At 60.6% G+C, this 26173-nt stretch overlaps 1 protein-coding gene and 1 long non-coding RNA gene across 3 annotated transcripts; both read left to right on the top strand.

Annotated features, from left to right (window-relative positions):
• The first annotated feature begins 16340 nt into the window (after positions 1 to 16340).
• Positions 16341 to 18753, top strand: LOC145505587 (uncharacterized). Its single transcript, XR_014053129.1, has 2 exons — positions 16341 to 17941; positions 18519 to 18753. It is a non-coding gene; the product is annotated as an uncharacterized LOC145505587 (long non-coding RNA).
• A 1879-nt stretch (positions 18754 to 20632) lies between these two features.
• Positions 20633 to 22843, top strand: OTOS (otospiralin). Of its 2 annotated transcripts, XM_081488043.1 has the most exons (4): positions 20633 to 21756; positions 21864 to 21963; positions 22054 to 22080; positions 22585 to 22843. In XM_081488043.1, exons 2-4 carry the CDS (start codon positions 21906 to 21908, stop codon positions 22767 to 22769), a joined length of 270 nt encoding a protein of 89 aa, XP_081344169.1. In that variant the 5' UTR covers positions 20633 to 21756; positions 21864 to 21905; the 3' UTR covers positions 22770 to 22843. The 2 variants fall into 2 exon arrangements, with proteins under 2 accessions (XP_081344169.1, XP_081344168.1); XM_081488042.1 differs by having other exon boundaries at positions 20633 to 21963.
• The last annotated feature ends 3330 nt before the right edge of the window (positions 22844 to 26173 follow it).

Here is a 26173-nt window from a genome sequence, read left to right as displayed (position 1 = left end):
GGTCCTTCCCTAAAACAACCCCATTGAATATCTACCTTCACACTAACTTTCAAGAAAAATGACTGGCTCCTACTGGTTCTGAAATGGTGTCAGGATTCCCCCACCTGGCGTGACTGAGTGACTAGCTCTTTATTTTTATATAATTAAAGCAACTACTACCAAAAACCAACCCAGCACCCAAGCATAGTCAGAGCATGCGTGTGTGCTAAGCCGCTCAGTCGTGTCTGACTCTGTGACCCCATGGACTGTATCCCGCCAGGTTCCTCTGTCCATGGGGATACTCCAGGCAAAGATACTGGAATGGGCTGCCAGGCGCTCCTCCAGGGCATCTCCAGGGCTGCCAGGCGCTCCTCCAGGGCATCTCCCAACCTGGGGTTTGAACCCAGGTCTCCGCATCGCAGGCAGATTCTTTACCGTCTGAGCCACCAGGGAAGCCCACCTGGGAAGCCCAACTGGGTCACAGTTGGGTCTTGAATCTATTAACCGAAGTTAAGTGAATGATAATAAGTGAATAACTGGCCCACCTTTGTCGCTATGATTATATAAACAAGCTTCTGCCTCAGCCTGGAAAATGAAATTCTCAGTTGACTCGATGATGTTGACTTAACGAAGCAGCAAGATAAATCTGAGCAAACACACCTGTGACCACATTCGTAACCACTTGCCGCCTGAGACTAAAGAAAGCTGGGCATCTGCCGCGTCAGAAGATCTCTCATCTCTCAGCGTCGCTTCTTGGAGCAGAAGGTACGTGGCCCCTGGCAGACACTCTATGGACAGTGCTCGACCGGGGGATAGCCAGACCCTCTGCTGCCCGCGTGGAGCCGACGGGCCCCTCGGAGAAATCAGAGCTTGGCTCAGGGGCGGTGGAGTTTCTAACTCTGGGCTGGGGCGGGGGGTCGGCATGGGGTTGAGGCCAGGTCCACCTCCTGGCCCCTTGGCAGGTCCTCACAGGCCCTCAGGCTTCAAGTCATGTCCCAGCTGCCCGGTCTCGGGACCCACACACTTCCCCACTGACCAGAGCACATCTGTGATCATGACACGGCTGAGCACACATATACACACACTCACACACACACACACAGGACAGCAGGTGTGCACAAGCCATCCCAGGGAGGCCGGGGCGACCCTTCCCAAGCCAACCCAGGGCCCCCATCTGTGGGTCCTCCGCGGCTTCAGCCCTGTCGTGTGACAAGTCAGCTCCTGGCGGGGACTGGGGGCTGACGGCGGGAGGAGGCCTCCCTGACGGCCAGCCCTGTGGGGTGTGTGGGACTGTCCAGGCAGAGGACGCAGCAGGGACACAGCCTCGACAGCAAGAGTGAGCTCTGTATCTCCAGGTCGCAGCGGGAACCCCAGCAGACAGGCGGAGAGAGTGGTCAAGGCCTGGGAGAGACAGGCGGCTCACCTCACAGGACAGGACAGGGGCCACAGGCCTGTCCCCGGGAGGGTTCGTGATGTGGGGGTGGAGGACTGAGTCTCTCCAGGGCGTGAAGTCGCCCGGGGTGGTCAGCTGCCTTGGACTCTGGTATCAGAAGCCACGTGGAATCTCCAACCATGAGGGCCGTTCCCAGCTGTGTCCAAACCCAGTGGGTAGAAACCCAGAGACAAGGCTGGAGGCGGGGGCAGCGGGCCCCAGAAAAGGGGGGGACGGACACAGAGGGAAGAGGAAGCGGGGGGCCTGGAGAAGGAGTGACGGATGGAGGGGGTGCGCTCCGACGCGGGCTGTGTGTGAGCGGCCCCGCCCGGCACGACCCTGCCCTGCCAGCCCGCCCCTGGCCAGTCCCATCACGGCCAGCTTCCCCTGCACCCCGCCCGGGCCAGGGAGTCTGAAGGCCCCACCAGCCGCGCGTCTACCTCGGGCCCCGTCAGAGGTGCTGTCTGGACCATGCCCGGAAGCTCAGGCGGGACGCTGCTGAAGTGGGAAGCACGTTGCTGTTTCTCCCTGCCAGGTGGTGAGTTTTTCTGACCGTGTAACCACATTCTATTTTATTTTACCTTATATTTTTCGGTATATGCTTAGTTGTTTTTTTTTTTAATTATTCTTTATTGAAGTATAGTTGATTTATGGGCTTCTCTGATAGCTCAGTTGGTGAATAATCCGCCAGCAATGCAGAAGACCCTGGTTCAATTCCTGGGTCGGGAAGATCTGCTGGAGAAGGGATAGACTACCCACTCCAGTATTCTTGGACTTCCCTTCAGGTGTCCTGAAGCAGCTGGAATTTAGGAGGTGAGACAGGGAGGGAGGAGGTGAGGGGGAAGAGACCGCGGGGCTGGAATGTCTGGACCAGGGTTCCTGAGGCTCAGGGAGGCTGAGGAGGGTCCCTGCAGGTACCATGTCCTCCTCCCCTCAGAGCAGGGGGCAGCATCATCTGGGGGCAGCCTCCTCCACCCCTGATTGGTGGATGCACTCTGTTACCATGGAGACGGCCCAGCACACGCCCCATCAGCCACCTGGGAGAACGCGGCCCCTCTCAGGAAAGAATTCAGTCACCTTGAGGGTTCCTCCGAAGGCCACAGAACCTCCTGTACGCAGGGCACTCCAGGGGGAAGCGGGTATGGTAGTCTCCTGGGGCCACTGGTGACAAAGCACCATAGAACAGGGGACTTAAAAGAACAGAAAGCTATTGTCTCGAAGTTCTGAGGCCAGAAGTATGAAATCAAGGTGTTGGCAAGACCAGACTCCCTGCAAAGGCTCCAGGGGACGACACTTCCGGCCTCTCCCAGCTTCTGGCAGCCCACGCCTCCCCCTCGGCCTCCATCTCCCTGTGTGTCTGCGTCCCAGTGTCCTTCTTCCTACAAGGATGCTCGGCAGAGTCCCTGTGGGCCCACCTCCTCCAGGGAACCCCGTCTTCCCTTTCCAGATCACACCTGTGATGACCCTGTTGCCAAGTGAAGTCCTGCGCTGGGGACGGGACTTCCACATGTCTCTCTGGGGGCGCTACCACTGCCCGGACACCTCTGGGCAGGTTCCTCCTTGAGTCAGGTTGGCGCTGGCCCTGCTGGCAGAGGGGGCCCTGGGCCCTGCGCCCTGTGCCCCGCCTTCCACCAGGGTCTGCTGGCCCCTTGCCCTCTGAGGCTGGCCCCTCGCCTTACAAACCTGTGTCTCCCAACAGCAGACCCTTCTCTGTGTTCCTCCCCCCAACGGCCTTGCCCGCAGGTTTGGCCTCCAAAGCCTTACACCCAGTCGCTGTCTCCAGCGCCCTTTCCCCGCTGCTTGGCAGCCTCTCTGGGGCCCAGCCTTGGCCCTCAGCAGGCCCCTCCACTTCCATCCTCCGGGCTGGATTCGGGGCTGACTGTCTGACTCACATCAGGAGAGGTGTGCAGGGTCCCCAGGCCGGTGTGGGCACGGGGTCCTCCTGGCGGCCAGGCGGGGATCTCAGGCTATGGGGACTCCACCCCAGACCCTCCTTCCACCCCTCACGGTCACTCCTGGAGCAAGGCCAGGCTCACGCTTTGTCAGGAAATGAGGCTATCCGTCACCATGCCACCGGCCACTTTAGGGAAATTCACCGAAAATCAATTTCCTGAAAGGCAATTTGCGGATGGCCAAGTGAGCAATTGATCACTGAGGACCCTGAGGCTGTGACTGTGTGCGCTGGGTGGAGGGGCCCTTGGCGCTGAGGGAGCACAGACCCTCAGAGAAGCGGACTCAGCCCCCCGGGGTGGGGGCGGCACCTGGAATCGGGGAAGCCCCCCCCGGGGAAGGTGCTGCCTGAGCCGCACACCCCCCTCCCCCTCCCCTGCGGGTGGCCCACCCCGGCCTGCGCCTCCCCCAGAGGCTGCATCCTAGCCTCCCCCCATGTGGTCCCCAGAGGACCTCCACCCTGAACACGTCCCTCCCGAGCCCACTGACCCCAAACCCCCGCCTCCGGGTGGTCTGTGCACAGTGTCCAGCCCCAGCTCCCACCTTCTCCTCCTTTCCGACCCCCTCCTGAGCCCTTCTTGAGAGCCCCCCACTTGGGGAAGCCGGCCTCTCTCCTGAGCACTCTGTCCACCCACCCTCGCTCTCTCCCTGGAAACCTCGCCAGAGAGGCAGCCCCCCTCGTTAGGCCCCTTAGGGTGGCCGGCTGCTCCTCCTCTGATGCCCCCCCCACGGCTGGGCCCCCCACGGCCACACCCTCAGGGTCCCTCCTGCTCCGGCCTGCTCGGCTCCCCCTCCCTCCCCCTCCCTACATGCTGATGCCCCCAACCCCCTAGTCAGGGACCCGGCGTCTCCCTCAGGTGCCCCCACTGCCCAGGGCAGAGAGAGCCTCACACCCTGCAGAGGCCCAGGGCCGGCGGCATCACCGGAACCACAGGGCCGGCTTGGGGTCACCTGCTCTGCTTAGGACTCAGGAGCGGTGCGTTGCCTCTGTCTGCCTGTCTGTTCACCCATCTGCAGCAAGGGCTAGAGACCCAGGCTGGCACACCTGCAGGCAGGTGGACACGAGGCAGAGAGGGCGAGCAGAGGCCTCAGTGCCCCGATCCTGAGCCACCCTGGGCATAGCATCCACTCCAAGAGGACGCTGTGGGCCTTGGCCGCATGGGGGACAGTTTTCTGGAACAGCTGTTGGAGGACGTGGGGCCCTGAGCACCGTCGTGGGGGACACGAGGCCTCTGTGATCCTAGAACAGCTCCCTGGAGCCCCAGCCGCCAGCCTTGGGCAGGGAGGGGTGGCCTCCTGGGGCAGCCTGACTGCCCTGCGTTGCCCCCAGCCCAGTGGTCAGAGCCAGCGCCATCTCCCCCAGCGCCTCCGGCTCCTCTCCAGAAACGTCCCCACTCCCCGGCTGAGACCCTTGGATCTCCAGTCTCAGGAAGGCCCCTGTCCACCTCGTCTTTGAATTAGAGTCTTGTGGTCTCCTGGGCAAAGGGCTGGGCCTTTGGAGGGACATCCATGGCCCCGCAGAGGTCCATGTCCCAGTCCCAGAGCTGAGACCCAGCAGGTCACGCGGCAAAAGGGGCTTTGAGGCTGGGGAGAAGGCAAGGCCCCCAAGGGAGAGGTGGTCTCGGATTGTCTGGTGGGGCCAGTACCCTCTCGAGGGTCCCTAGACGTGGAAGTGGGGGAGGGGGTCGATAGGCGTGAACGTCGGAGCAGATGGGACAAGGCAGGCAGATCAGAGAGTGGACGGACATCACTGCCTCTGGAAGGTTCCGTCCTTAAGAAACGGTTGGTAATTGGCTCCAGGGCCTCTGATTCTCGAGGGCTGGATCTGAGGGTCTGCATCTGAGGGACTGAGGAGGGCGGGAGTCTCCTGAGTCCGGGAGGCAGGAGGGGACAGGGCAGAGGTCGGGGAGCTCGGGGGGGGCAGGAGTGTTTGCTGCACTGATGGGGGCGTGAGGTCAAAGAGGGGTGCTCTGTGCGGGGGTGCAGCCGTGGGGGGAGGGGCGGGCGGGGGGTGGGGAGCCTTCTGGGCTGGGCTTGAGAGCCTGTCTCCAAGACCTTCACCAGTCTTCCCACGACGGCCTGACCAGCAGGTCATGGACTTTTCGTCCTCTTTGCGTCTGGAGCCCCCGGGCTCACTCAGGACAAAGGACGTCAGGCAGGCGAGGTGCGCTGCCGTGGAGGTGCTCACTGCTCGTACCTTCGTACCCAGGTACCACAACCTACAACCTTGCCCTAAAGACGGGGATTCTGAGGTTCTATTTTGCACATTTCTGTTTAAGGAAAACAAGGTGAGTCTCTCACTGTGCACCCAGGGCTTTAATTAGTCAGTTCAGTCCAAGTCTGAAGATTGAGAACCAGGAGCACGGATGCCCGTGGGGTCTCAGCTGAAGCAGAGAGCAAAGCTGCCCTTCCTCTGCCGTTTGTCTTACGGGGGCCTCAGTGGATCGCAGGATGCCACCCACCTTTACTCAGTCCACCGACTCAAATGCTGGTCTCCTCTGACACCCCCACAGACGTACCCAGAATGCACGTGTACCGGTCCCGGCCATCCCCGGCTCAGGCAAGCTGACTCCCCGCCCCGGCAGGAAAGGGCTTGCGTACCACCCTCATCGCTGAGAACTGCGTCTTGTACTGAGACGACTTTCCCGAGCACTCTGGGCTCTCCGCACACCTTGCCCCACCTCCCCTCCTCCACCCCTCCTGCTTCTGTACCAGGCGCTGCAGGAAGTGACCTCTGGCCCTGCCCCTCCCGCCACGATTCCAGGCGAGCAAGCAGGGAGGGTGCAGGACCACTCCTTCAAGCCCACTCATCCCAGGCTGGCTAACGATGACTCACCTTTGCCCAGAGGGACTGCAGACCCTCTGAACGGGTCCAATAAGATCTGGGCTGGAGATGCCCTCCACAGTCCCCGGGTGCCCGTGGCCAGCCTGCCTCTGGGAATGCGGACACCAGAGCAAAGACAACAGGCTGAGGCTGTTGTCGGTAAAATATCAGGGTCTGGTTTGTTTTCTGTTCTTTGCAAAGCTTACAAAACCGTGGGACTGTGAACTCAATGCTGGGACTTCCCAGAGCCCTGGAGCAGGTTCACACAAGTCCTGATGCTACCACTGCACACGTTCCAGCAGGTTCGCCTTGGCAGGGAGTCCCATGGAGGGATCAATCACACACACCCAGTGAAACTGTGAGTACAAGGTGCAGCTCAACGTGTCTGCATGGCTGGGGCGTGGGGGGGCGGGTCCTGGGATCACAGGAGACCAGCTGCACAGACGAGGCTTTGGGAGACAGTAGGGCAAGGGTCTCACCCTGTGAGTCTGCCCCCAGGGACGTGTGACATGCATCCAGACGGCTGGGCTGTCCTGACCGGGAGCGGTCCTGGCATCGGGGGTGGAGGCCGGGGGTCGTGCTGAACAGCCCTTGGCACACAGGGCGGCCGGACCACAGGCGTCGTCCCCTCCCAGTCCATGGAGTGAGCTCCACCCTGGAGTCTCAGCAGCTGCTGCAGAGGACGGGTGAGTCTAACATCCGGAGACCTGGCAGAGATCCAAAGTGTATCATGTTAGGAGGAAATGCAGCCGTGGGGGTGGCTGCCTGCAGGGCAGGGCACACACCGGGCCTGGGTGTGAGTGAGCACAGCGCTTGGCCGGGAGGGAACGCAGGAACGGAGAGCTCGGTCCAGCCTGGGCCCTGAAGCCCCAGGAGGCGCTCAGAGCCGGGACGTACAGAGGGGGTGGTAACCAGCTTGTCTCTCCGTTCCTCTGTGTGCAGCCCGTTCCCTTTGTTTGGCTAGCTTAGGGGGCCCGTGGATGACATCTCCCCGGGAGCACGGCAGGAGGCAAGGCTCCGCTTTCAAGGCCTGTGGTTGCCTCCTGGCCATCCAAGGAGCCGGATTTAGCGCGGCTTCAAAAGGCATTTCCAGCCTTTAATTCCTGGAGACCGCTCTGGCCCTCCGGCTCCCCGCATCACAGGCTCACAATACCTGCCTCTCGGATGAATCAACGAATCTAGGACGACCGGTGAGAAGTGAGCCAGGCAACCTGCCCTGTTACCAACCTGTTCCCACCGTCACCAGGGAAGGGAGAGCCAGGAGGGCTGGCGCCCAGCTCCCAGCAGAGACCCTCAAAGGCAGGAGGACAGGGAGCCCCCCGACGGCGCGGGACGGGGCCCTGCTGCCCGGACGCCTCACTTGGGCTGAGAAACACGCCGAGCCCCGGTTCCCATAAATCCGGCTTTTATGTGGCAATGAATAGGGGCAGACAATGGATCTATTTTAGGCTGCGGAGAAACTGGCCCGGACTGGGTCTCCCTCCTGCAATTAGGAGCCTCGACATGGCGGGGCCTGGAGTCCCCGGCCGGCATGGAGGCCTCACAAAGGCGGAGGCCTGCCCGGCTTGGGGGAGGAGATTCCACCCTCCTCAGGGTCTGTTGCTGGCAGGCCCCTCTCCCACTGCGGGAGGAAGTGCTGTTGGCAGACCCAGTTGCCAGCAGGGCCCAGCGGGTGGTGACCGCCCCATCTCCCCATCTCCTTCGGCACAGGGCTGGCCCTGGGCCTCACGTGGTGTCCCCCCAACAGCTGCTCCCAGAATAACACCCCCCCTCCTCCAGGGCCCCCTCCACCACTGTGGCCAGCCTCTGCTGGACACCCCACTCCTGCTGAAAGCCCACCCCAAAGATGTCTGAGAGGCGACGTCCGCTTCCTCCAGCCCCTCACTGCCTGCGGACTCTCAGCCCGCCCGTGGGGTGGGCACTGCGTGTGCCCGGTGGAACACATTGGCCACAGCTACACAGCAGCCCTCCCCGCCCCCACTGCAGTCCAGGCTGCACAGGACTCCCCACCCCGGACCGCCCTCCTCCAGGCCAGTGTCCCTGTAAAGTGTGCGTCCTCCAGACCCTCATCACCGGGTCCCCAGCCCGCCCCCCCGGTGGGGCAGAGGGAGGGACGGGTGTGGCAGAGGCACCTTGGTGCCATGCTGCCCTCACCAGGCCCAGGCCTCCTGGTGCCTTTGTGCTGGGCCACACCCGCCACCTGGGGGGAGAAAGGCTGCCAGCCTGCGTCTCCTGGGAGCATCCACGTTCGCTTCTACCAGCTGTTCTTTTGGCCTTTGCCTACTTACGTCCGAAGCACAGGGTCACACCTGTGATTGCTGATGCTGTGTGTCTCCTTGGCCAGGTGTTCACTCAGGCACAATGTAGGTGCTTCTGGGCAGGTGCTTTTAAAATGGAAGCAGACGACCCTCCAGATGGGCCTCGTCCAGTGGGTCAAATGCCTTGAGGGAAAAGGCCAAGGTCTCCCAAGAAGGAGGAATCGGCCTCCAGGCTGTCACTGGTCTCCAGATTGCAGCCCTGACTCTCTCCGGGGCTCCTGCTTGCCCACCTGCTCTGCAGTTTTGGGGCTTTTCAGCCCCACACTCCCATGAACCAGCTCCTTAAGCTAAACCTCTCTCCCTCTGTCCTTATACACCCATTCCGTCGGTTCTGTTTCTCTGGAGGCCTTGACTAACCCACACCCCAAGGTGGGCAGCCTCCGAGTAGGTCCCTGACGACCCTGGCCGGCTGGTGTCCACATCCTCCCGGGAGCGTGGGTGGGGCCTGGTGATGGATCCTGACACGGAGAGCCTGGCAGCTGTGATGGGCAAACTCACCTCTGGGATATGGGCCCAGAAAGATCCATCGTGCTTACCTCTTACTCTCTCTGTCTCTCTGGGGTCAGAACCTTCCCTCCGGGGGAACCCAGTGGTCAGAGGGGAACCACCCCACGGAGAGGCCCTTGTGGCAAGGAACCCACAGCCAACAGGGCTCTGAATCCTGGCAACAGCCTTGCTGAAGCTGCGGCTGCAATCCTTTGGCCACCTGATGTGAAGAGCAGACGCATTGGAAAGGATGCTGATGCTGGGAAAGATTGAGGGCGGGAAGAAAAGGGGACGACAGAGGACGAGAAGGTTGGATGGCCTCACAGACTCGATGGACATGAGTTTGAGCAAACTCTGGGAGATGGTGAAGGACAGGGAGGCCTGGTGTGCTGCAGTCTGTGGGGTCGCAAAGAGTCAGACACGACTGAGCAACTGAACAGCAACAACAGCCCTGTGAGTGAGGGGGCTCCGTCTCCAGCCAGGCCTTCCGGCGATGCCTCAAGATCCCGAGTCAGAAGACCCCGCTGCCCTGCTCCTGGATTCCTCAGCCCCTCAGCCTGGGTCTGCCGGTCGGGGTCTGTCGTCAGGAGTGGTTGGTTACCCTGAAGCAGGTAATGCACACATGCCTCCCTCTCTATCATCTTAGACCTTGTCTGTTGAAGGCTTCCTGTCTCACTCTGATTCTCTCTTTCCCCGTCTCACAACAAACCTCAAAGTTTGGGTAAAATAATATTCAGGCCTCAAAGGATTATGATGAGATAAAGAAAATGTATTGGGTTGGCCAAAAAATTTGTTCAAGTTTTCCATAAGATCTTATGAAAAACCCACCTGAATTTTTTGGCTGACGCAATACTATGGCACTAAGTTGCAAATTCTGATGGTTTTTATTTCCTTTTCTTTAAATCCCATCCCCAACCTAAGTTAGTTGTTACCTTGCTTTTACTAAAAAAAAAAAAAAGGGAAGAAGTATAGTTCTCCACGCGAGTGAGTGAGTGAGTAAAAGTCGCTCAGTCCAACTCTTTGCAACCCCATGGATTGTAGCCTGCCAGGCTCCTCTGTCCATGGGATTCTCCAGGCAAGAACACTGGAGTGGGTTACCATGCCCTCCTCCAGAGGATCTTCCCGACCCAGGGATCAAACATGGGTCTCCTGCATTGCAGGCGGATTGTTTACTGTCTGAGCCAGCAGGGAAGCCCCGTTTTCCAAGTACCCATTTATAATTCCAGCGCTCTCTCAGAATTTTCAAATGCATCAACATCTGCACAAGCGCACAAACGCTCAGATGATCTACTGTTTCCATTTTCCTTTTCCACTGACAATCTCGCCCGTCCCTGGGGTCCCTGGGCCTGCAGGACGCGTGTCACTCGGGGACTTCCCCCACCTCTCTTTGGAAGCACTCGACCTGCAGCTTCTCAGGGCCAGCGAGGAGTGGGACAGGGAGCCTGGGAGTTAATGTGTTGAGTCCACGTGGGCCCAGACGTGCCCTGCCCTCTTCCAGTGGTGGCTGATGGATCTTTCAGGCACAGTGTCCCGGCCCCGGTCCAAGGGCTGGAGCACCTTCCCGTGCCCCCCAGCTTCCACGGTGGACAGAGAGGTCCAGTGACACCGGAATTCCCGTTCTTTTCACGTGCTCTGCCTCTGCCGCTTGGAAACGTGCAGGCTTCCCTCTTTGGGTCTGGTGTCCTGCAGTCTCCACAGCCGTGTCTCCGTGGGCCTGCCTCCTCCCCGGGCGGCGCGGAGCCCTGTGTCTCTGGGGCGCAGGCCTTCCCCACGAGGACCACCCCCTGCACGGCCACTGCCGTCACTCATGTCAGATCTCCTGAGCATCCTCTCGCTCTTCCTGTCTTTCCTGTGGTTTTCTGCTTTTGTCTTTTTGTTCTATTCTATGATTTTCATCGCTCTCCCCTCCTATCTTTCTGTTGGCTTTTTAAATTTTAAATTATTACGTTAATATTTTGAATCTCCGATAATGCTTCTTGCTTTCAGGATGCCACCTCTGTTGTGACGTCCCGTTCTGTTCCGTGGACACAGTGTCTCATCCAACAGTGATAGTGTTAGTGTTTCAAGCCTCTTCCTTCCTGCCCCCTTAAATTTATGCTCAGACCTTTCATCTTGTAAATATTGGTAATAGCTATCACCAGACTCCAGGAGCCTCCTGGATGTTATCCTGTGATTGTGTCCATTTCTCAGGTGAGAAATTGAGGCCCTGAGAGGGTGTGTGTCCTGCCTAGTCTCACAGCCTGTCAGAGGTCGGGCCAGACTCAAGACAGTAGGAGCCCTTCTGAGCCCAGGCTCTGACCGCTGGACCAGTCCGCTTCAGGCGCCTCATTCCCGCAGGTCTGGTTGGCAGGATGGATGGTCTTCACCGTCCACCCTGAGCTCATCCGTGCCCAAGGCCCAGGTGCCACCTCTCCAGAGCGCGAGTCCTTCCAGCCAGCCTGGAGGGGCACGGGCTGGGCCGTGGGGCTGCAGAGAAGTGTGCGGGCCTCCGGGACTCAGCGGTCCTTCCCGGCTCTGCAGTGCCCCCTCCCCGCCCGCCCCTGCACAGCGCTGTCAGTCCCTGGCGCAGAGGCTGGCCCAGAGACTCGGATGAGGGCGCTGACATTGCCTGGGAGCCCCCTGTGTGCGGGGACCCTCCCCTCCGGTCCCCTCACAGCCCTCTGGCCTCAGCGCCCGAGGCACCGTTTCACAGATGAGGGGACCGAGGTGCGCAGGTGTCGGGTGACTGGCTCACAGTCCCACGGCTGGTGGGGGCAGGAAGGCCCAGAAGCCAAAGTGCCCTCCCTGTCACAAGCCGCGTGTGATCTGGGGCGAGTGGCTGGGTGTCCAGGGCCTGGCCGGGCGGGAGGGCACGCGTGGCTATGCCTCTGGCCAAGGCTGCAACCCCAGGACCCTCCCCGTTTCCCAGGTCTTGGAGGGAGGTGCAGCTTTCCAGGGGGCCGCCTTGGGGGTCCAGGCCATGTACCCTGGGCAGGGGTGACCCTGAGAGCTGGCCTTGGACCCCCCCCAAGGGACCAGGCTCACCCCAAGACCCTGAAAGGGAAAAGGTCTGGAAAGAAGCAGACAAGCGACTGTCTGAGGCCTGGATGAGTTACCTTGTGAAAGAGGGGCCTTGGGAGGGCCAGTCTGCATTCTGTGGTCAGAGAAGGACAGGGCACCTCGTGGGGACTGAGGGACAGTGAGGCTCAGGCCGAGCTCTTGGTCCCAGCGCCACCACCGCTGGGGAGGGGGGCTTCTCACGCTCTGTTTCCCATTTCAAAGCAGAAGCAGGCCGATGGGCCCCTGGGCTGCAGTGTGGGCCTGGGCCACGCAGGACAGCTGCCTCGAGGGCCTGCGATGTGGGGACCGGGCCGCCCCACGCATGCACCCCCGGGCTGGCACTGCCTCCCGGACCTCACCTGCCCGCCCCGCTTTCCCAGGAGATGAGGCGGAGGGCGGAGGAGTCTCGGTCAGCAGGGGGTCCAGTGGTTGAGGACACCAGCCCGCTCCAGACGCAGAAGGCAGACCCACGAAAGTGAAGGGAGGCTGTGCGCTCAGGGTGTTTGATGCCAAGCGAGGGCGCTGGTGCGAGGGGTGGGGTGGTGGTGGCGCTGGGACCGACCTGCCGCGCAGGTGGTGACCAGGGCAGTGCACGTGTGGTCAGTGAGCTGTGCGCCCCCGGTGTGCCCCCCAATGACCTCAGTGAACGTGGATCAAACAATAGCAAAGCTCTGAAACCCTCCACTTTGTAATATACCCTCCAGCCCTTCCCACAGCTCCCCTGCCTTCCCCAGCTCCCCACCGTTCCCCCGAGCCTGCCGGCCCTGGAGGAGGGCCAGACACCCTCACACCTGGCAAAGAAGCAGGCCAGTCTCTACATCATGCTCACCCCTCCTCACTGTATTACTGGAAACGTGTCGGGGATTTGGGGCTCCTGGGAGTAGGTGAAGGACTCGGATACGCTCACTGGACCCTCCAGTGAGCCAGTAGACCCGGCGGGCACTGGGCCCCCGTAAACGAGGAGCACGCGCCGCGTGACCCAGGTCCTCTGCCCACGGTCACCTCCCCAGGGACAGTGTCTGTGGGAAGGACAGAGCCCGGGAGAGGATACCATGGTGGCTGGCTTCTCCTGGGGCCCCACCTGCTGGGCTCCTGCCCACCCTCCACCCCCTACCTGGATGACAGCCCTGTGTGCCTGCCTGGTCCCACCCTCCTCTGCTGGGCATGCCCACCCAGGCTCCAGGGCCCACCCATGCACCCCCATTGCGGACAGGAGGTCTGGAGAGCAGCAATCCAGGACAAGCGGAAGTAACCCCAGCCCCAAGTGACACCAGGCGACAAGGCAGACCCCACTCCCTGGGGAGGGGCTTGCCCTGATGCTCCCCACTCCCCAAACTGCAGGGTGCCCCGAGTGTGATCCCGGGGGTCACCTTGGTCCCCTTACTCTCCCCAGCTTTGCATACAGACCCTAGCCTGGCCTGGACCCCAGTCCTCTCCACCCACCCTGCCCAGCTTTCTTCTCCTGCCTGACTCTCACCTGGGTCCCAGGAAAATGCCTCTGTCCTGCAGCCTTGGGAGGCAGGACTTCCCCCCACCCCACACCCTCTGCCTGCAGAGAGCAGGCGGGCCCTGCAAGCTGCGGACCCGGGGGGGCGCTAGATGGGGGCGCACGCATGGCCATAGAGGGCTGGAGCGTGCCTGCCCCACACCCCCAAACCTCTCCCTCCAGGATGTCCAGTGGATGGACACTTGCGCCTCTGATGCTGGATCCTCCCTGAGGGCCGTGAGCCAGCTTCTGCCAGCAGCTTTGTGACTGGGAGGGGCCAAGAGCCCAGGAGGAGAGGAGCTGGGGGTGGGCAGGGGCATCGAGCCTGGCCAGTGGAGGGGCCTCCTCCCTGCCCGAGGACCTCGTGGGCTCCTCCCTGCCCCTGGGGGAGGTGAGCCGGGACCCACAGTGCTGGACGCGGTTGACGGTGAGCAACTGCCCGGGAAGCTGCTGTCCTTCTGCTCCGCTCAGTCTCAGGAACGCTGTGGCTGTGCTCCCAAAGCCAGGGGTTAAAAAACCCTCTGGGCTCCTTGTGGACAGAGCCCTGGGGTGCTGGGCCCAGAGCTGCTGCAGCAGGTCATGAGCCGCGCCTAGAAGGCCAACCGGCCAGACAGTTCTGTCAGGGCAGCAGCTCCCGAACGCCTGGGGGCCTCAGAAGACCAGCGGCATCGTGACCCCCGGGAGCACGTTTGAAAGGCGGGGTCTCACGGCCACGCTTCTGAAGGAGACGGCCGGGGGGACGGTGTGGCCCGCGGTCAGGGTGAGGGCCGGCGGGGGACAGAGGGCATTCTGACCCTCACGAGGGGCTGCCCCAGGGCCCCACCATTCACGGCCGGCCCTGGCTGGTCCCCAAGTCTGAGCGCCTCGGTTTTCTCCCCAGTACGTGGGGGTGAGAGGGACAGCTCTGGCCGCACCGGGAGCCAGGATCTCTGTGAATGGTCCACAGAGGGGCCTGGCACAGAGAACACCAAAAGACGCCAGGCCCTTAGCAGCTGCCAGGGCTGCGTGCCACTCCCCCAGGGATGGGGTCTCCGGAGTGAGAGTCCTATTACCGTGCGACGTGGTGACTGGGTGCCCTGGAGGCTCACCATGCCCTCCGGCACACAGACCGCTGTCCGACTTGCCGCGAGGGCAGTGTAGACCTGGCTTGGCTCTGGTCCGGCCTTGAGGGCTGCACTGTGTCCTCTGGGGGCGTGTGTGCTGGGAGGATGAGGAGCACACAGGCCCGGGCAGCCCCCAGCCCACCTCACCCACTCAGCCCTAGCCAGAGCGTCCAGCTGCGCCCAGGCCTCACCTGCCGCTAACCCCCACCCCTCCCTGCCGCCCCGCGCTTCTCAGAGACCCCAGGAGCCAGTGGACACCCGACACCCAGAGTCGGGGTTAGCCCCGGGGGCAGCCCCAACCCATAAGATACAAGACCCCGATCAGCGCTTCCTCCGGTCTGAGGTCTCGGGAGCCCCGGGCGGGCAGCGAGTCGAGATCTTGGGATCTGGGTGGGCAGTGGGTCGTCCCTGTTCCAGCTTCACCCCTTCTGTTCACAGCTCCACCCAGATGCCCACCTCTGCCCCCGGAACCACATCCCCCAGACGGTGTCCCAGACAGGGCGTGCTGGCCACGCCCATGCCAGGATGATGCTGGTGGAGCTCGTGGTGCGGGGGAGACCCTCGGGCGCTCTCGGTACCCTGGCAGGAGGAGTGGGCAGCCCTTTGTCCGGCATCTCCCGCCGCTCTCACAGGGGGGTGCCAGGGGCCTCTGTCTCCAGGGCCCTTTACTCCCACACAACCAGGGCCTCACCTACGACCTGGACAGAGTCCTCCACCACCACGGAGCTGAGGCCCTGAGGCCTTCTCAGGGAGCATCTCCAGGAGGGCGGCCCTGGTGCCCAGGGGCCTTGGGGGCCGGGGGCACAGCCTGTCCAGCACGGGTGCGTCAAAGGCCCCTGTCACAGCTCACATCTAGTGCGGACGCTTCTCCTCTGAGTCCTGGGACCTTGAGGCACGGCCCCCTGTGTCCCCTAGGCTCCTGTGAGAAGGCGGGCTCTTCCAGCACAGTCCCGCCCACCTTTCTGGCTCCACCAGCTTCTCTCCATGGAGAAGCGAGCTGGGCCAGCCCTAGACAGCTGCGGAGACTCCGGGGGTCCAGGGCCTGGGGCTCAGGGCTGCAGGCCAGCTGCCACCCTGTGTGCCATCTTTGTGATCCTCCAGGAGGAAGCAGCTCGGAAAAGACCCTCCGGTGTCTGCTCCACCTCCAGGGCTGGAGTCCCTTCCCACCGCCCGCCTGAGCCCAGAGTCCTGGCTCCTGGGCAGAGCCTGGGCTTGGCGCTGCAGACCAGGCAGGGCCTGAGCTTGGCAGGATTGTCATTTCCACAAATACAAATACAGGCCCAGGTAGACTAGAATCTCAAATAGTCAATGAATGCCTTTTAGTATTGGGGTATCCTGCATTTTTCTGTCCACCCTGGGCTACTGGTGGGTCCCCACTGCCCGGCCTCCCTCCACCCCAGGCCGGGGTCCCCTGGGCTCAGGAGAAGGCTTCTCATGGAATGAACCGGGACCTGGCCAGAAATGCTCACAGACCCCTCTTAGGCAGGAATGATTTTCAGGGAGAGTCACGTGGGCCTTTTAGGCATTTAACTTCCAAATCTCAGCTGGGCTCTCCTCGGATTCCAGTGGGCCTGGCGCCCCCTGCAGCCCACTCCCAGGACACGTCCTCCACGGTGTCCGGCCTGGGATCCCTTGGAGCGCAGGGGCAGTCCAGGTTCCAGCCTCCCCGCGTCCCGGGTCCACGTCCACCTGGGCGTAGTTTCTGGCAGTGTCCACCTCGAGTGGGCCTTTCCAAGGCAACTGAGTCCTCAGTCCCCTAAACTCTGTTCCTGTTCATTAGATGTCACGCTGAATTGCAAATCCTTTTCTTAGAATGACCAGTACAATCAGAGGCTGTGGGCAGGAAACAAATAGGTGACGGTGAGAGGCGCCCCCTCCCCTTGCAGGAGCGGGGGCGGGGGGGGTGCGCTTCTGGAGGGGCCCTGGGGCGGAGTGAGCGTGGCCGGGGACTCCAGGTGGGAGGCCGGCAGGACCCGGCTCCCATGCTGACCAGGTGAGCCCGGCCTGGCCCCGACCCGCCAGGTGCTGAGCCCACCCCCACCCACCGGACACTCGGGGAGACTCGGGAGCCGCAGGCTCAGAAAGGAAGTCCGCCTAGCAGGGGGCCAGCCTCACCCGCTGAGACCGCGCACCTGGGACAGAGTGACTGGACTGTGAGCAAGCCCCCGCCCAGTGCTGAGGCAGAGGGCACACTCCTGGGGTCCCTGGAGGTGGGCTGTCCACAGGGGCCCTGCAAGCCCCGGAGTGGCCAGGGCTGAGACTCCCCGAAGCAGATCAAGACCTCGATGGGGGGGGTCTTGACCACCCTGAGCTGGGGGTGGTCCTGGGAGGGGCCCGGGGAGGAGGAGCCTCCAGGAAGCAAGGGCAGGAGGCCCGTGTCCAGGGGGACCTGTGGCTTTAGGGCTTCGTAAAGAACCAGGGTCTGGCTTGTGTGGGAACAGCTGAGAGGACCGTGACCCGGGCACCCTCGGGTCCTTCCCGGAGACCCAGGTGGGTGGCCGTGCCCGGTGTGCCTGAGTCGGGCGGCAGGGGGCGCCCCAAGACCGCCTGATGGCAGCGACCGGCCAGCCTCAGCTGGTGCAGGTAGAGTGGGGAGGAGGAAGGCTCCCAGGTGAGACCCCTGAGCCCCCAGCCCCTCACCCCCTTCTCTCTGCCCAGTGAGCCCAGGAGGCAGACCGGTGGCTTCTGTCCACTTCCTCCAGGAGGGCCTGCAACCAGAGCTGCTTCTCAAGGCAGCTAGGGGGGACCTTCAGAGGCCTCCAAAGTGACCACAGGGAGGGTCCTGTGCGGGGCAGGGGCGGACATAGTCAACCAGGCTTCAGAGATTTCACTGCCATGACCTACGCCCTATCCCTGACCCATTACATTAGCATCTGCCCCAGGAGAATGGGGGCTGCAAATGCCACCTATTGACAAGTCTGCAGCAGGTCCCCGTGTGTGCCAGGGTCAAGGACTTCTTTGGACAGCAGCTCTCAAAGCCAGGCCCTAGGCCTGCTCGGCACCCTTGATGAAGTAATTGAGGTGCAGAGTCCTGGGCCCAGAGTCTAGAGCCCCCTGAGCTCTAGAATCAGAACTCTGAGAGGCAGGGCCCGGGAATGTGCATTCTGCCAAGTCCCCTTGGCGATTCTGACACTGCCTGGGTGGACAGCCTGCTCGGGCCTCCCTCCCTACGTGTGCTCTGGAGCCCTAGCACGGACGCCTCCTAGGGAGTCCCAGGCTCCGTCCCCAGCTGCTGAATCACAGCTGCGTTCCATTCTGTCAGGGTCCCGGACCGTGTGAGAACCAGGCCTCTGGTCCCATCGAACAAGAGCCAAACATGGCCGGGTGAGCACAGCCCCCGCAAGGGTCACTGCGGGAGGGCTACCGGGTGAGGGGGCAGAGGAGCAGGCCCCAGTGGGGTTCTGCAGATGCGGTTCTCCAGGTGGGACCCTCCAGGTGGGCCCAGGAGGGTCTGTGCCCAGGCCAACAAGGGAGAGTAGCTTGAAGAACTCAGGAGGTGAGAAAAGGTGTGGGGAGGACCTGGGGGTGGTTATGGGAGACCTGGACGGTTGACCCAGGCCAGCAGGTCAGAATGCTAAGCAACAGGGTAAGTAAACTGGTGGTGGTTTTTTTTTTTTAAGATTCTTTTCCCCTTTATAAAAGTAAGCAAATGCATAGTTATCAAAGGGGAAAGAGTGGAAGAGAGAGAAATTAGGAGTTTGGGATGAACATATACACACCACTATATATAAAATAGACAGTCAACAGGGACCTGCTGTATAGCACTGGGGACTCTACTCAATGCTCTGCAATCACCTAAATGGAAAAAGAATCTGAAAAGGACACACGTACAACTGAATCACTTTGCTGCACACCTGAAATTAACACAACATTGTAAATCAACTATGTTGTTTTTGTTTAGTCGCCAAGCCATGTCTGACTCTTTGCAACCCTGTGGACTGTAGCCAGCAGGTTCCTCTGTCCGTGGGATTCTCCAGGCGAGAATACTGGAGCAGGTTGCCATTTCCTTCTCCAGGGGATCTTCCCGACCTAGGGATTGAGCCGGGTCTCCTGCCCTGGCAGGCGGATTCTTTACCACCGAGCCACCAGTCAACTATACCCCAATATAAAATAAAAATTAAATTAAAAGTAATAAATTAAGGAATATATTATACCCAGAAAGAAGAAAAAGAATATACCTATAGCTCCCAACATCATCACTGCTCATTGATCGTAGACTTTTTCTACATTGAGTGTTTTTGTTAAGTAAACAGTTGTAAAATAAGTACTGGTAATTTTATTTCATTTTTTCCTAACATCATAGGGGCATTTGCACATCGTCTTCACACATGAAGTTGTTCATGTTGCCGCCAAAATCTTGGTCTTCCCTGCTCACTGAAGCCAAATGAAAAATAGAGTTTGGGGGAGATGGGAAGGTGACTTTCACTCTCAGCCAGCACAGAGGGGGGCACAGTAGCTCGTGCCTCAAGAACTGTGCCCGCCCCCACCACACCCGTGAGGAGTCCAGGGGCTTGTGTAAGGCAAGGGCTCACTGTCAGGAGCCCGTGGCGAGGAACAAAGGGGACAGGACCTTGATTCCTTCCTTGTTTCAAAGACAGTCGTAAACTGGCATCAGTCACCCAGTAACTGAATCTGGCAGTCAGGCGACTCTGCAGCCTTCTCTCTGCTGTGTGACTGCAAGGGGAAGCATGCTGTAAGGGTAAACACCAGGTAGGGGATGCATTTAGCGCAGAGTCCAAGGAGAAAATGTGACCTGTAGCTCCTGCAGTGTTGCTGCTGCTGCTGCTGCTAAGTCGCTTCAGTCGTGTCCGACTCTGTGCGACCCCACAGACGGCAGCCCACCAGGCTCCGCCGTCCGTGGGATTCTCCAGGCAAGAGCACTGGAGTGGGTGCCGCTGCCTTCTCCAATGCATGAAAGGGAAAAGTGAAAGCGAAGTCGCTCAGTCGTGTCCGACTCTTCGCGACCCCACGGACTGCAGCCCACCAGGCTCCGCCGTCCCTGGGATTCTCCAGGCAAGAGCACTGGAGTGGGTGCCGCTGCCTTCTCCAATGCATGAAAGGGAAAAGTGAAAGCGAAGTCGCTCAGTCGTGTCCGACTCTTCGCGACCCCACGGACTGCAGCCCACCAGGCTCCGCCGTCCCTGGGATTCTCCAGGCAAGAGCACTGGAGTGGGTGCCGCTGCCTTCTCCAATGCATGAAAGGGAAAAGTGAAAGCGAAGTCGCTCAGTCGTGTCCGACTCTTCGCGACCCCACGGACTGCAGCCCACCAGGCTCCGCCGTCCCTGCGATTCTCCAGGCAAGAGCACTGGAGTGGGTGCCGCTGCCTTCTCCAATGCATGAAAGGGAAAAGTGAAAGCGAAGTCGCTCAGTCGTGTCCGACTCTTCGCGACCCCACGGACTGCAGCCCACCAGGCTCCGCCGTCCCTGGGATTCTCCAGGCAAGAGCACTGGAGTGGGTGCCGCTGCCTTCTCCGTCCTGCAGCGTTAGGGGCAGAAAAGCAAGCTTAGTCACAGACATGCAGCATTAGGAGCCCTTAAAGCGAACAGCCAGGAACGCCCAGGCCTGCTCACGGCGCTCCTTATCTTCTCGGTTCTCAGGAAGGGGAAAGAAAAGCCCATTCCCCTCTCTCCTTTTCACTACGTTAGCGATGGACAGCATGCGGTGATGAGGGTGTCCGGGGGGGCTGGTCCTCGATCGCTGCCCCCATCCAGCTCTGCCTCCCCCACGGAACATCAGGGTCCCAGGCCCACTGAGATGCTGGGCCTTGAAGGCACAGACGCGAGAGCCACGCAGAGACCGCTTCCCAGGCTCCTTCCAGACTCCGCTTCCTCAGCTCCCCCTACACACACACACCACATAAGTCCTGTTCCTACACCCCACCCCCATCCCATTAGGCTCCTAGTAGCCCTGTCGGCAGAGTAGTGGAGCCAGGAGAGCGGCCCAGGGGACCAGACGGGTCAGGATGGTCTCGGGAGCTGGTTCTCTGGTCTGACATCAACGCTGCTGTTCCCAGTGGTCAGGGGCCTCCATCAACCACGGCACCAGGTGCCAAGTCAAGTCCCAGAGCCAAGAGCTTGCAGGAGGTGAAGGTGGCCCGGAGGTGCTGGTGACCCGGAGGTGCAGGTGACCAGGAGATAAAGGTGGCCCGGAGGTGCAGGTGGCCGGGAGGTGCGGGTGACCCGGAGGTGCGGGTGACCCGGAGGTGCGGGTGGCCCGGAGGTGCAGGTGACCCGGAGGTGCGGGTGACCAGGAGATAAAGGTGGCCCGGAGATGCAGGTGACCCAGAGGTGCAGGTGACCCAGAGGTGCGGGTGACCTGGTGGTGCAGGTGACCAGGAGGTAAAGCTGACCCGGAGGTGCAGGTGGCCGGCAGGTGGCCGGGAGATGCAGGTGCATTCCTCCCTGTCTGGGGATTAGTACCCACCACCTGGGGAACCTGTGATGCTCACCCCCTAAGTAGCTCTCTTGCCTGGAGACACTTCATCACTGCAGGGAAGCTGGAAGGCGCTGGTCTGGAGACACCCTCCTTTCCTGCCGTCTCTCAGCTCAACGGTGATCCGTGGGCAGGGGCTGCTGGTGGCTCCCCAAGGGTCCCGTCCCGCCTGCCTGTCCCTGGGGCTGCCTTGTGATTGCCCTGTTCCTGCAACCCCGTCAGACTTAGACTGTCTCTATCCTGGTAGAAAGGAAGCAGTTTATTTTGGGAAATGATGTTGAATTCAGTCCTAAACATCTTAGTTCTGTGCAAAGACAACTTTCTCCCATTTGATCTCTGGACCAGACTCCCAGAAGTGGACGGACTCCTGGCAGTCTGCCAGGGTCACAGGAGCCCTCAGTCCCCTGGGCGGGGATGAAATACTCAGTGTGACGGTTCACGGACGTGACGTCTTGGCCCCGGCCCCTTATAAAGAGGAGCCTGAGTGCCTGCGGCAGGCGCCCCTAGGGCTGCAGGGCCGGGCGAGAGCAGCTGCAAGGTAACTCCAGGAGGGCAGACGCCGGTCCGTCCTTAAGTAGTTCACAGAGATAAGGCCACCCGCTTCTGAATCGTGGGTTTAGCCCCAGAAGGACGAGACATCTGAAATCGAAGTTGCTGTGAGAACACTGAGAACTTGTCTTTCTATCGGAGCTGTTTTCCCGGGAGGTGCTCACCCGGGGGTGGTGGGGGGCAGCGGGGGTCCGGGGGTGGCGGGGGGCGGCAGGGGTCCGGGGCCTGGGTGGTCTCACCCATCTGGCTTCCTCCGGCTGCAGGTGGACCTGCGCACATCGGTCGCTGGAGACAGCCTTGGGGAGATGCCGGCCCGCCTGCTGCCCAGGCTGGCGCTCTGTCTCCTGCTGGCGCCTCTGGCAGGTGGGGGCCGCCTGTCCTCCTGTGCTGCCCCTGTGGGTGGTGGGGTCCCGCCCAGGGGCCTCGGGGTGACTGCTCTCCCTTCCCTCACAGGGGCCAAGCCGGTGCAGGAGGAGGGAGGTACCGTATTGCTCTCATCTCTGATCTCGTGGGTGGTGTGGGTCCTGTTTCTGGTCTCGGGTGTCCGGTCCTGGCAGAAAGGGGGCCGGGTGGGAGTCGGCCACTGGCCCAAGCTGGTGAAGCGGAAGCCCTGGGTCAGCTAGAGGTCGAGCCCCACAGGGAGAGGGACTGGATCCTCTTCCCTGGAGACGCATGGGGCAGGAGGGACCCCCTGACCCCCCCAGGACCGAGCATTCCCACCTCAAACTCCAGCCCCATCTCGGTGCAGAGCGTCCAGATTCCAGGCCTGGGGGCCAGGGTCTCCTCTGGGTCCCCCCTTGGATGCCCCCACATCCCACCACGGTGTTTTCACCATGCTCAGTGTCTCCAGGAGGACGGGGCCAGACGCCCCAGCCAGGGTCTCTGAGGGGCTGGGCCGGGTCAGCCTGCTCCCCGGATGGCCAGGCCCTGAGCCCCCGGGCACCGCGGGCTGGCCCAGCCCCTGAGCCGGGTGCCTCCCTCCAGACCCCTATGCTGAGCTGCCGGCCCTGCCCTACTGGCCCTTCTCCACGTCTGACTTCTGGAACTACGTGCAGCACTTCCAGGCCCTGGGGGCCTACCCCCAGCTGGAGGACATGGCCCGCACCTTCTTCGCCCACTTCCCCCTGGGGACCACCCTGGGCTTCCACGTCCCCTACAGGGAGGAGTGAGCATCCGGGCCAGGGGCCCCCACGGGAGTTGGGCGGCCTCGTCCTTAATAAACTCCTGACTTGAGTGCACCATACCCACGGTGGTTCTCGGTTTTCTTTGGAGAAGCAGCTCCACTCAGCCCCTCTTCCTCTCACTTGATGAACTAGCCCGGCCCCTCTTGACCGGCAGGGAGCTCAGACAATGGGCTCTGTCACCGAGCACCAGCTGCGATTCTCCCCCATCCTCACACTGAACCGAGGAGGGGCCCTGGAATGCAGGTGGGGAAACTGAGGCACACAAACACCAGGCAACTGCCTGGCTTGTTGACAGAACCCAGATCCCGTCCAGGCAGGCTTGCCCTAGGGCCCCCGCCCTTGGCCATTGAGCTGGGCAGCGAGCAGACCTGCAGTGGCCACCCTGGGCTGGAGGCCTTGCCCAGGCAACCACCCGTCATGCTGAGCTCACCCTGGGGCAGCTGGTCTTCGAGGATCTCCAGGGGCTTGGGCCTTGGGTCTGCAAGCAGAAGGCCCTCAGAATGCGACCGCCGGCCCTGCAGACTCAGGGACTCGGGGTTAGGGGGAATGGGTTGCTCATCCTGGGCACCGAGGAGCGGAAGGCCACACAGACAGCACGGACAGGGTGTCAGGGGCGGTCCTCCGGCCCGGGACAGCTGCCCTATGGTGGGGATCCCACCGCCCAGGTGCAAGAGCTGCAGCTCACACTTGCTCAGATGGTGAAGAAATTGGTTTCATGGGCTGCAACCAGCTTTTCTTTTACAGTAAAATAACAGAAAGTGCTTACTATTTAACTTTTTTGTTGTTGTTCAGTTGTTAAGTCGTGTCTGCCTCTTTTGCGACCCCATGGACTGCAGCCCGCCAGGCTCCTCTGTCCATGGGATTTCCCAGCAAGAATACTGGAGTGGGTTGCCATTTCCTTCTCCAGGGGATCTTCCCAACCCAGGAACTGAACCTGTGCCTCCTGCAGATTGTTTACCCCTGAGCCACCTGGGAAGCCCATTTAACTTTAGACACTAGTTTTGGGGCTAGCATTTAACCACAGAAACTAGCACATATAATAACTGTGTTAGGTCCTGTGAAACTTGTGTGCTGCACGTTATGTTCGGGGGAAATATGTGATGGAAGTGAATTTACCCTTGTGCAGTTTCAAGGTCTGCCCTTAGGGGATGAGCGGGAAGTCACGCTGAGAGCTGTCTCCCCGCCTCTGGCACAGACCCCAGGCCAGGCGGGGAAGGCCGCCTGGAGAGTGAGGCGGGGGGTGGCCATGGTGCCCAGGCGGCGGCCTCAGGAGCCACCCACTGGGTCCAGGTGTCCAGCACGGCTGCTCGCCCTCCCCTCTGCCCCACCTCCTGTGGTCACGGGCAGCTTCCCTTTCTCTGCTCCAGCTTAAATCCTCAAGAGAAAGAGTCTGTTGGCCCAGCCAGTCGTTTGGGAGAAACCAATACCCGCTTTGTTCCTTCCCCTCCTTGAGCTAGTTTGAGTTTGGTTTCTGTAAATTAACTACAGACACACAAAAACTCCTGACTCCTGTGATAGCCCACTTGTGGCAACTGGGCCTCAACCAAACATACTAGACAAAATGCACCTTCGCCCCTCTGGACAGCAGGCTTCCCATGGCATTGACCTGTGTGTTAATTCATAAGTGTGTGTGTGTGTGTGCGCGCGTGTGGTCATTTACATGCCACTCGGATGGTTGTGCTCCCAGTTATGCCGAACATTGGAGAGTGAAGGCCTCAGATGCCCCCGTAGGCTGCTCCAAGGACCCCATCTAGGGTGCCTCCCGAGGAAGGTCCCGGGGTGCCCTGGCTGGACCTGTGTCCCCTCTCAGACACACCCACAGCTGCTCAGGACACAGGGCTGCATTCCACGTCTTCAAGGCCTAGCTGCCCTCCTTCTGCTCTCAGAAGGAGAAACCCCCATCCCCAAGCCACCCTCGGCAGACACCCTATCTGCCTGCCCACAGCCCCGGGAGCACCTCACTCCCCGTTTAGGACTCAGACTTGGCTGTGACCCTCCCTGTTCACCTGAGCACACACGCAGCTTCATCTCTCCTCTGTGCACCCCTCCAGTCTCCCTCACAGTCGGACCCCCCACTTCCTGCCCCACAGCCCGCTTTGCCGACAAGCACCACCCACGGCCACTGTCTCCTCATCCCTGCCTTGGTCGGTGGTGGCTGGGGGACCACAGGCCCACTGCGCCGAGCAGTCGGTGCCCATGCTGACTGAGGAAGATGCGTAACCTAAAAGTTCAGAACTGTGTTTCATTTGGCAGACATGTTGCTGTTGTTGTTCAGTCGCTAAGTTGTGTCTGACTCTTTGCGGCCCCATGGACTGCAGCACGCCAGGCTCCCCTGTCCTTCACTATCTCCCAGAGTTTGCTCAGATTCATGTCCATTAAGTCAGTGATGCCATCCAACCACCTCATCCTCTGTCATCCCGTTCTCCTCCCGCCTTCAATCTTTCCCAGCATCAGGGTCTTTTCAAATGAGTCAGCTCTTCGCATCAGGTGGCCAAAGTATTGGAGCTTCAGCTTCAGCATCAGTCCTTCCAGTGAATACTCAGGGTTGATTTCCCTTTATGATTGACTGGTTTGATCTCCTTGAAGTCCAAGGGACTCTCAAGAGTCTTCTCCAACCCCACAGTTTGAAAGCAGTTCTTGGGTGTTCAGCCTTCTTTATGGTCCAACTCTCACATCCATACACGACCACTGGAAAAACCACAGCTTTGACTACGTGGGCCTTGATCGACAAAGTGATGTCTCTGCTTTTTAATACGCGGTCTAGGTTTATCAGCTCTCCTTCCAAGGAGCTAGCGTCTTTTAATTTCTTGGCTCCAGTCATAGTCCATAGTGATTTTGGAACCCAAGAAAATAAAATCTGTCACTGTTTCCATTTTTTCCCGGTCTATGTGGACAAAGTGATGGGACCACATGCCACGATCTTAGTTAGCATGACAGATATACCGAGGCCTTAAGCTGGGGAGACAGCCTCTCAGATCACTTTGATGGGCTGTCCTGAAGAGGTAAGGGAGCAGCCAGAATATGTGGGAGTTTTTGCCAAAAAAGACTATGTAGTTGGAACATAAAAAAGAGTACTGCTAATGAAAGAAAACCAGACATCTCAAGTTAGTGAATTTGGTGCTTCTCTACGTTTGGGGAGATGCAAGAGTCTGGGCTTATTGAATCCGCTGCTCTGACACGCATCTTGGCTATCTGGGGCCAGCATCCTGCCTGTCTTCCTTCTGAATCCCCTCTGGGTGCAGGGTCGGGGGCAGCTGCAGAGGCCGATGGCCCGATGGCCTCACGTCGTTTATTTACTGATATGACACCGCATTCTTCGTCCACACCTCTGTCCTGGAGCACGCGCGAACAGGGCCCTGTGCCTCTCCGAGGAGGTGGGCTGGACGTGA

The sequence above is a fragment of the Giraffa tippelskirchi genome, chromosome 5 (genome assembly GCF_054371585.1).
Source record: "Giraffa tippelskirchi isolate mGirTip1 chromosome 5, T2T-mGirTip1v1.2.pri, whole genome shotgun sequence".
Taxonomy (NCBI): domain Eukaryota; kingdom Metazoa; phylum Chordata; class Mammalia; order Artiodactyla; family Giraffidae; genus Giraffa; species Giraffa tippelskirchi.
The sequence above is the reverse complement of the archived record's forward strand: the minus strand, read 5'-3'. Positions and strand labels throughout refer to the sequence as shown.

Bases quoted from the DNA above. Each gene is read 5' to 3' on its own strand.
- OTOS (XM_081488043.1), top strand. From the start codon at position 21,906: ATGCCGGCCCGCCTGCTGCCCAGGCTGGCGCTCTGTCTCCTGCTGGCG. The intron at 21,964-22,053 runs GTGGGGGCCGCC...CTTCCCTCACAG, and splicing joins CCTGCTGGCGCCTCTGGCAG to GGGCCAAGCCGGTGCAGGAG. The intron at 22,081-22,584 runs GTACCGTATTGC...GCCTCCCTCCAG, and splicing joins GCCGGTGCAGGAGGAGGGAG to ACCCCTATGCTGAGCTGCCG.